The 10,926-nt window shown below is 34.1% G+C and overlaps 1 protein-coding gene across 1 annotated transcript in view; it reads right to left on the bottom strand.

Moving 5' to 3' along the window:
• Positions 1-8,571, bottom strand: part of LOC130662784 (zinc finger protein Gfi-1b-like) — a 79,088-nt gene extending 70,517 nt beyond the window's left edge. Inside the window, exon 1 of the mRNA XM_057461717.1 lies at positions 8,323-8,571. Coding sequence (XP_057317700.1) covers positions 8,323-8,506 — 184 coding nt within the window. The 5' untranslated portion in view covers positions 8,507-8,571. The remainder of the gene's footprint in view (positions 1-8,322) is intronic.
• Positions 8,572-10,926: the final 2,355 nt, after the last annotated feature.

The following is a 10,926-nucleotide window of genomic DNA, read 5'->3' on the forward strand; positions in this document are numbered from 1 at the left end:
AATCCTCGTATACTGCCCTAGGTAATTGTCGAAAAGCGTGGGTGTAACGATGTCTGTCATACAGAGTCGTTTATATTACTTCTACAAGAAAAGATGAACATTGACTCGTATAATTCAAGTGCTTAGTACAAAGTTGAATCAGGGAGAATGGCCCCTGCCTATCACAAAGTTAAAACACATATCGACATGCAACGCGCGTATACCAGTGGTATTACCAGAGTTTACCAAATATCCTAACAGAATCCTAAAAACAGGCAGGGCAGCCGTTGGGGTACTGGAACATTCGGGTCAATTTCACAACGCATTGTGCTACAAAAGCACTGGGATTTCTATAAAGCATATGACGGATCTTCAACACTTACAAACACACTATTTTGCTTCCATTGCTACTACCATGTGCAACGTATATGGGAAGTATGAAAGTAAGCATGCCTTTCGATGATGGTTTCAGCTGGTACAAGAATCCTTACTTAACATTTGGATCTCCAAAAGTGTGTTGCGAGTAGATTTAGAACAGTAGGTGCTATAATTGCCAATGGTGACAGGTGGCAACATGTTGAGGGTGACTACGCGAAACTCATCATGCCTACAAGTCAGGGTTTTACCTCTTTAGGTTGACCAAGCTTGGCATGTCCATAGGAGTTTATACAGTGTTGATACTTGAAAAGGTTGAAGCAGTTTTCACTCTTTCCGGCAGCCAAAACATGCTTTCCTGTATGTACAACTTGAACATCCGAGGACAGGATCCTAGAGAAGTGTATAAAAAATATGATGCTTTTACTATTATTTTGTGTCGCCCTGCTCAGTGGCAGCGTAAGCAGTGGAAGCACCGGAGCACGGCGAGAAAGGTTGGCCAATTAGACCCACTTGCCTGATCTGGGAGGCAGTAAGCCAGATGGCACCGATATAAGGTGCCGTGGGAGGTAAGCTTGTAAATTGTCTGACTGGGATCACTTGCTCATCCCCACAAGATCCGTGCTCATATAAAGCGTGAAGGAGATACATCTCAGTAATTTCTTTTAAAATCACCCGTTGCCAATTTGCAGGTTGCTTTGTTTTCACATTCAGTTTTGTAACTCCCGCGTAAATTATAAAAGTAACGGTTGCTCATTGTTATTTCTGCATAATTATAAATTATTGCTCTTATAACGCCGTAACTGCTGCAGACGTCGAGACTTTGTGCAATGAACACTCACATCCTCGTTTCAAATGTGCTGATCTCGGGAGATTCTTGGGATTCTTGGGATTGAAGATATCCTTACCTCTTGCAGAGCGCTCAAAATAGCTGAGGAAACTCGTGCTAAAATACTTGCTACGGGGTGGGCAAACCATGCAAGCCTTAAGAAAGGTAAAAATTTGTACGATCTATTTGTCACATCGGATGCTGCTCTGGAGATTACTGATTTAACGAACCCACAGATCAGATTCGTCTGTACAAGACTCTTGTCATCAAACCGGTTTAGCGCCAGTTTGTTCACCCTTGGGGTTTGCTTTTTCTGCTGGATCAGCACAAAGTTTCGTAGTATATAAAAAAACAAAAGTTTAGTTAGTTATTTGCTCAATGTTTGTTATATTTTGACCTTGTATTAGTTTTTTATGTCTATCGTATTTTATGTATTTTTACTTACTTGTAGTTTGAACCTGATCTTTGATCCACTACTTTTCGTCGGTGCGGCTTCTAGCGTCTTCATCAACACATTCCTTCAAGGTACAGACTTATCTTATCATTGACGCAGCAAAATGTCTTTTTTCACCTTCTTTAAAGAGATTGGTCGTGAAAAAAATATTTAATCGAGGCTTTGGAAGAAAAAGGTAAACAAATGTCAATGATAAAAAGTATTTTATTTTGAGCCATAGATAGAAAAGGATTTATTAGCAATACAAAATAAGCTCAAAGACCTTGGTAAATATATCATTAAGATCTCTCTTAGCCAGGCAGAGCTAGATAGCTTTTTAATTGACCTGTTGTTGTGGTCCAACAAATCTTACTAAGCTATAACATAACATATAAACAAAAAGATTTTGTAGAAAGATTGAGGCTTAAAATGATTGAAAAATAATATCACAAAAAGAACATAGAGAGAGCTGAAGTTTTATTAATAAGACTCTTAAAAAACACAAACGCACACTCAAAAACATGGGGAACATCTTTCAAGGAAAAATTTTCACCGAATCAATTGTTACTGTTATTCGAAACGTGTGTATACTTAAACTTGATGTTACATTGTAAATACTTGCAATATACGTACAACAAAATAAATTTAAAAATGCTCAAAATATAGAAATATATGAACAATTTCAAGCTAAAAAGAATTATTTATTCAACAGTTTAGCTTTACAATGTTGGTTAAGATTAGGTTAAATGGCAAATATTTGAAATAGGGCTATCACTGTTAAGAAGATCAAATTTTTAGCCAGGGGCAATGACAAGATGTTGGTTACCTTTAGCAAATAAACAAACCAAACAAAAATATAAATTTTATACATTCTATACATAAACGTGTGCAAAACAATAATATCACTTATACTGATTATACTAATACTTAGCTGTACAATGAGAAGAATAACTGAGTCAACATAGATTTTAGCTTGGGTGGGGTGAGATAGACTAATTAAGTAAAAGGGAGAGCGCTTTGAACAAAATTCCATGAATGAATGGACTGTAGTCAAATAGAATTTGAGCCAAAAGATTTGGTGGACACAGTGGGGGATTTATCAGACCAACAGTAGATCCACGAGTCCGATTGTAAAGAAAAGTTACATTTTTCATATGAACCAAATCAGGAAATTTTAAAATACCAAGATTAAAGAAAAGGGAGGTGGAATGGGATTGCTGCTGTTCAAATGAGGTGACTCTCATTGCTCAAAGGTTGAAGACAGTAAATACGGTCAATGAAGTGATGAAGCTATAGCTCCATTAACCCTCTTGAGTTTGATGGCAACCTCATTGATCTGAGATTTCCAACTAAGTTCAAAATCTAGTAAAATGCCAAGTTCCTTATTGCAGTTACTACGGAAGAGTCTTTTGCTGTTGATGAAGATTTTCAAGTCATAGTTTATAGGTTCAAGCTTGTGCTTAAACAGGATATATTCAGTTTTACTTGCATTCAAGAGATTTTGTTACCGTTGAGCCATTGAGAAAGAAACTTCAAATCCATGTTGATTCTTTTTGAAAGGGACTTTAACGACTTGTTAAAACATATTAAGTTAGTCTCATCAGCAAAATGATGATTCAATGAATATTTGATAGCATAATAAAGGTCATTTATATAAATGAAAAGCACATGGACCCTTGCGGGAAACTATGTCTAATAAATCTGTAACTGGATTTAGATCCATTAATTGATACAAACTGTTGCCTACCAGACAGATAGGAGCAAAATAGATCAAGATACCAAAGTGGAACAGTTTTTTTAAGAGGATTTCGTGGTCAACAGTGTCAAAAGGCTTCTGGAGGTCAATAAAAACACCACGAATACTGACCATTATTAAGTGCGTCCATAATATGTGTGCTGTGGAGTGTTTTCGCCTGAATTCAAACTGTTGAGATGACAAGATATCATGTTGTGATGTGACACGTTTGTAGATCAGTTTTTTAACTTTTTCAATATTAGATAGCAAAGAGATCGGTCTATAATTTGTGCAGTCAAGTTTGGATCCTTTTTTAAATACAGGAATAACCTTGGCAATTTTTAATTGGTATGGAAATACACCAGAAGAGAAAGAAAGATTGATCAGAATTGAGAGTGGCTTGGCAAATTCAGATTTGAGAAGAGCTAATAATTGACTTCATGAAAATGAGAGAAGTGCTTTGGAGAAAAAGGAATATTGGTATCAGTGTAAGGTATCAGCAATAGAAGAGAAATTACCATTGAAGGAATTAGAAATTACAGAAGGATCATTGGCATTAGTGTTATGAAGATTGAGACAGGTAGGAAAAAGAAGATTTAGACTTTTTGGAAGATATGATAAAATTGATGCCTTGCCACACCTTGTGAATACTGCCCAGGTTATCACTGAAATAGCTTGCATAAAATATTTTCTTCTCCACCTGGACAAGGTTACAATTAAGTTTCTATATTGCCTATAACGTTTACTGAGATCATATCTAAAGGATCTTTAGTCTTTATAAAAGATTTATAAAGACGATCACGTTGATAAATAGACTTAATAATACCTTTAGTCATCCAAGGATTTAAATCACGTTTGTGTTGGCGCTTAGTCAGTGCTTTTGTTGGTGCATACTGCTTCAGGAGGCCTTAAACTCTGTTAAAGAATTTGTCAAAAGAGAGCTCTGCATTGCCAGAAGTTATTTCAAGAGTTTGTTCCCAGTTTGCATCAAGAATAAAACTTTCACAATCAAAATTTTTTCAATCTCTGACACCAGTCTTAACATTAGAAGGAGATTACACTGTTTTTTTGTTTGTTTTTTTGTTAAAGATAACGAATTGAGGCAAGTGGTCAGAGATTGTAGTACAGATATTACCAGACATGGTGTCAAGGTCAGATGCGTTAGAGAGTATATTATCTACAAGAGGACTGGAGGAGTTTGTTATTCTAGTAGGAAAAGTTATGTGAGGAAGCAAGGAGAAAGAGAAAGGTAAATCTAAAAATTTCTCGACAGGTTTATCTGTGTCACAGTTTAAGAAGTTAATGTTAAAATCCCCTAAAAGAACCAGCATTTTCTTTTCTTTAGAGACAACTTCTAACAAATACAGTGAATTGAAATCAGCTACGGACATACAGGGATGTCTGTAGGTGCATCCAACAACTATACCCCTCCCCCTGTTTTGGGTCATCTCTATAAAAACAGATGCAAGCTCTTTACTTTTGAGCAAGTTGGTTTAATTCATCACGGCATACATAATCGAGTGATGATGATGTATATAAAAGTGCCCCGCCATTATTAGAATTAGAAGGGGTATGTTTAAAAGAATAGTTATGTAGGGAGAGGGAACATTTTGGGTGGAGATCTTAGTCTCAGTAATACCAATGATGCTGAAGTCAAACCCACAATGGCTTATTAGGAGCTTAAGTTCGTCAAGATGGAGCGAAAGAGAGGCAATATTTAAATGCAATGCAGAAAAAATTGTCTTTCAAAACTCATTGGAGGCAAATTCTTCAATTTTTTAATACTTATAGTCATAGAACTGATTACAAATTTTAGTTGAAAAGGAATTTGATTGCAAGAAGAAAGGTCTCAATAAATTCATTGAGATGGCAGAGAAGCTCTCAATACCATTACAAGCAGGGGAATCATTTTGTAGCAGAGAGAAGATTTCTTTGCGACATTCGATGCAGTGCCAATTATCATTTGGAATTTCGTAGGAAGGTATAAACAATATTAGTCAGAACTGATAGTTCCTGGAGAAATTCTTTATTGGCTAGCAATATTGATTTAAATTCTATGTGGTTAGCCCCCTCGAGGGTATAGCTCATGACATGTTTAGAGCAGCTTTTGAAACCTAAATCGAACTAAGATAGTAGATTAGTAAAGCCTTCTTGATATAACTTTTAAAAACGATAACTAGCCACAACTTGCTTTTTCACAAAAACTTCAAAGTTTTTAATGTCACGAGTTTTCCAAGACCGCCATTTTTATTAAAAAAACGTGGTATAATACACCGAGTATATTTGAAGGGACACTTTATTAACACCGAAAATCTACAGTTGAATTTTGGCCTTAAACTTTAGCTAGCTATCATCCTTCATTAAAAGGTTATTACTAAAGTGAAGAATAAACGCTTACCTTCGTACATCTATGAAGAATTCATATTCCGTTCAGTATTTCTTGAAAAAAACACGTTTTGTTTTTTCTATACATACGATAACAACAAATATGGCTGGTTGACCTTCGAGCTTCTTCTCCAACTGATTTCCTTGGAAATTGTGCAGGTAAATCATTTCGAAGGCGAGGGTAAGCCCCTGAGAGCTTTTTAACCAATTACCTTTGGCGGAATTCAGTGGATAACCTGATGATTTTCTTAATCTTTTTATGTAAAATTGTCGGGATTCTGTACTGAAAGAATCGGTAATTAGTCATATTGCGAGTAACGCACAAAATGAGCTGGAACCTAGTAACGAGCCTTCTCGCATTGTTTGTCTTAACAATGAGAATTTGAATAAACTAGTCGTTAGCCCGTGTAAAAATCCACGGGTTCGCCCGTCCTTGTTATACCACATATTGCGTACGTCTCGCTACATGCGCAGCTAAGCTACCATTTTGCGTGAGGCAATATCTTCGTATATTGTGATTGCGAATTTTGGCTGATTAAATCTTTTAAATCCGCAATCTTTTCTGAATGATGACGCAATCTTTTCTGGCGCGATAATTTTCTTATTATTTATTGCATATTATAATTACAAATAGTTGTTTTGTGGTTGATAGGTGGAAACATTTAATAGATTTAATAATAATGCTCACGGCTATTATAAGCTGTAATAAAAATTAGTAGTAGTTATGACCTAACAACCTAGAAATCATCAGTCGAATTTTATGGTGTTGTGCTGTGTGATTATTTAAATTCATCACAATGTTATTTAGAATAAACTTTTTGTGTCTTCTTTAACTTATACATGTACTTTTCTTTTTTTAGTAACTTTAAATTATGTTTCTTCGAAGTGCAATATTAATATGTTACAAGAACGTCAAAAAGATGAAGTATATTTTATTTAAGAAGCAGTTGGGAGTGACAAACACCGCCATTGGTTTTATACTGTACGGATGTGGAGATTTGACAGGACAGCTATGTATCGAAAAGCAAAAAAAACTTAACTACCGGAGATTATTCGCTTGTGCATTATGGGGTGGTCTGTCCTCAGGTCTAAGTCATTTTTTATTTAGGCTAATGCATTACATTCCGTGCTTCAAATATTTCCCTCATCGTCAGTCAATATTTTTGTTTTCAATTATATGTCCATTGGAAGATGGTGTGTATTATGCTGCCACAGGATATGTTGAAGGTCAAGACACGAGTTACATCAAAGAAGAAATCAAAGCCAAGTTTTTGCCTACTTTGTGCACTGACGTTTTCGCATACTATCCCTTCTTGTACGTAAATGTTCGATTTGTCCCATACCATTTGAAAGTGACAGCTAATAATCTGTACGCCTTTGGATGGAGCATATTTTTATCGTATATGAAGCATGATGTCGATAATCAGTTACATCAGCAAATTTCGGAAAATAATTAAATTCTGATGTTCATACTCTCCCACCAAATAAAGCGGAACTTCAAAGATGAGATTACTGTTTTTAGGCCTTTAGTAATGTGATACGTGTTAAAACAGAATATGATAGAAGCTAATATAGACTTATACATGGTGCTGAAACCTTCAAAAATGCAAAATAAAAATGAGAAATAAAGTAAAAAGCTATATACGAGACATAAAACTTCTTCCACGGTATTTATTTCCTTATTAGCGATTTTGTAAACCCTTTTCAACTTACAAAATTTAATACAAAACCACCTTTCTTTCAAATTTTTTTTCACCTTACTGCATACTTGGTTGGCAATTTCAATATAATATCGTTCAACATTTATTTTGTTGTATGTGACACAATGGTACGGCATGTTTCTGCTAAATTTAAGCTAGACTACTAATATTTTTTGCCGACTAAAATATCTGCTGACTTTATTATTGCTGATAAAACTTTCCCGACTGTTTTTTTTCCCGACCAAATTTTTATGCCGATTTTATTTTTTTATTTTTTTTTTTTTTGCCAAACACCACTTTTTGCTGATTCCCACAGAAAATTTCTCTCAGTTGTATGCAATTATTCTTAAAATTGACTAAACGTAAACTTTTTTACATATCTACAACCATTTTTGTTGTTGTTGTTTTATTTTTAAAAAAATCTTTAGAATCTAAACTTTCTTGATCATTTTTGTTTAAAAATTGATCGGCAAAAAGTAACTAAATTCAAAAATTTAGTCGGCAAAAAGTGACTAAATTTTGTCCAAGTGACTAATATTTTGCCGAATTTTTGTTTTTGCCGACTAATTTTTTTGCCGACTAATTTTTGTGCCGACTAATTTTTTTGCCGACATTTTTTTACCGATAAGGTACATGGTACGATATGTTATATACAGGAAAAATTGTACTGTGTGTTTTGGCCTTCAGCAGCAACCTAATCTTAGGCTATAACCTAAGAAACTTTATTGCTGGTGTTGCTGGAAATATCCTTGGTCTGTGCCCTCTGATCAACAAGTTAAAAATTCTAAAATTTCCTGTCGTCAAGTCAGAAATTTAAAAATTCTATTAAACACTTTCATTTGTAATAAAATAACTATCTTTAAAATTGCTAAAACACACCACAAACCTGCTTGTGAGCCAGATGTGTTGATACCAAAAACTCGAGCCCAAATCTTGCTACCACTTTCAGCTACAGCTAACTTGTGCTTGAGACGCAAAAAGAGGGTTTTCCCATGTGTAGATGCGATAGCTCTCAAAGTAAAACAAAAAATCTCAGTTTTTCGAGACCTGCTAATTGACTGACAGACCATGTAAGACGCTGTGAACCAAATGTATACTATGCACCTGATCAACCTTATTCATACCGTAACCAGTTCATGTAATGCAATGTCACAGGCCTATATTAATTAATAATGTGTGATATATATATAAAAAAATTATCAAAATTCTTATGTATTTTCAACAAACAAAAAACTTTATTTAAAATTAAAATATACGAAGATTTACAGTAACACATTATCTAGTAAAAATATTTCTAAGCTAAAAACTTTTATACACGTATCTACAGTAAAATAATTAGTTTTAAATTAAAAAACTGTCTCAAAGGACGATAAAATAGGTCTCAGAAGGACAATCAGCAAACAAAAGAAAATGAAAACCCTGGAGAGATTGCAACAATGGACTCATAAAAACCAAAAATAAATCATACACGATCGGGAATGCTAAAAACGGTTATCAAAGTTGTGAAAAGAAAACTAAGTAATACCGTTTCTAAAAAGTAATACACTTTTAACGTCCAGTTGGTCATTAATTTCATTAATTAACGGATGACTTGTTCGGCCAACTCAACAGCTTTCATTTATTAACTTACTGACTTTGTTGACATATAAATACATTTCCTTTACTTTTCTACTTTAAGGAAAAAAAGGTTGCGCAAGAAAAAGAACTCTTCTTACTAGATATCTCTAGGATCTAACTTAATGATTTTAAGCACATAGCTGCAAGTTTTGATGATTCGACTTCATTGCATTCGACCGTGCAGTGCTTTGAAGTGAAAGTTTTAGCCAAAGACGGTCTAGCCCGGCCAGCTAAGGGGACGCTCTTGCTACCTAAAGAAAACTTTGTTTGTAGCAGGCCGTGCAAAGATCATGTTAATACTGTATTTCTATTAGTTAAAAATAAAAACAAAGCATTCCTATTGAATCATCAAAAACTCACAATGGTGTGAATGGATTTTGAAATTCCGTAGCGGCAGTGAAAATCAGTAAGACTGATAGACAGTAGCTAGCTTTTTAGAGGATGTACACTTCAAAGCTTGTCTGCTCGTATAAATAAATAGGATAAGTGTAAACAACAAAGTCTACGCTTTCTAATTTTTTAGAAAAATAACCACTGTTCATTTTATAGGGAGATTATTTCCGCCCTTTGATGGAGGCTATTTGAAAATGGTTTTTCACCCTAGAATCCTTATTTTTATTTTTATTAAAAACACACGGTGCTTAATTCGTCATTTAGAAAAGACCGTTTATGATTTTACAAAAATAAATAATAAATGAACTCATTTCTATTGCATTCGGTTTAAGACTTCCATAGCATACCATCAATTTAACGTTTATAAAAAAGTAAAAGTGATAATAAATTTAATAGAATTTTTTTTTTATTTATTTTTTTGTCAAACTGCAAAAAATGAAAAGACATATCAGAAGGGATTTTAAAATATATAAGAGCACTGGTAACTAGTGACCTACCCTCTTTTGACCTACCTATATATACAGGTCAACAAAATGTAATCGTTCCATATTGATGTTATAAAGTGTAAATTATCTACTGTAGTTACTCTTCATAAATACGTTACATGTCCAGGATGTTTATTAGAGTATACGTCATGACAGCACTTTTTCTTGGAGTAAATCTATTCTACATTAGTTGCAAGAAAATTCTTCTTCTACACCAACAGGATGATTTAAACTACAGCTCTGTAAATAACGAAGTCACCAAAGCAAAACCATTTATGCAGAACATTTCGGAAGGAATACTTCCGCTTCTGGAAGTACATGCAAATTATGACAAAATACGTACAATGTTTGTATCTCTATTGACTCCACGACATGACGATTTGTTAGAAGCTTTCGGTGGTTACCATTTTGTAAAGTTATACAGTAATACACTAAAGGTAGGATTTCAAATTGTTGAGTACTGTTTAAAAGAATATGCCGGTTATATATCGATATTGTCTAAAGCTTGAGATGGCTCAGTATGGTATATTGAAGACATACCTGCATGGTTATGAAGATTATAAAAGGACTTATAGACAAATAACAAAGACAAACATAACATTAAAATTTTAGAACATTTTTATGACGTTTTTCTTGCTAGTGGGTCAATTTTTCTTTTTTTTTTTCGTGGCTTTGCCTTTATACAGTGGCTTTCCCTTTATACAGTTTCCTAAACGCTCTAGAAAATTAGTACTTGATATTTTTTATCAGATGATACTTAGCCACAAACTTTTATTTTCACCAAAAGTCATTTAATTTGATCTAAAGCGGTACTTTCGATGACGTAATCACCAAAAATTAGGAACATTTTTAACATTACGTTAATTTTCTGTTGACTAATTATTGTTCTCCCAGAAATACAGTAGATTTCGTCCAAAATCAGAACTTTAAAACGGGAGAGGTGGTATTTGGTATCATGTATTCTTTATATTTAAATTTTTATTGACTTACATCAA

Source organism: Hydractinia symbiolongicarpus, chromosome 10, assembly GCF_029227915.1.
Source record: "Hydractinia symbiolongicarpus strain clone_291-10 chromosome 10, HSymV2.1, whole genome shotgun sequence".
In the NCBI taxonomy this organism is placed as follows: Eukaryota; Metazoa; Cnidaria; class Hydrozoa; order Anthoathecata; family Hydractiniidae; genus Hydractinia; species Hydractinia symbiolongicarpus.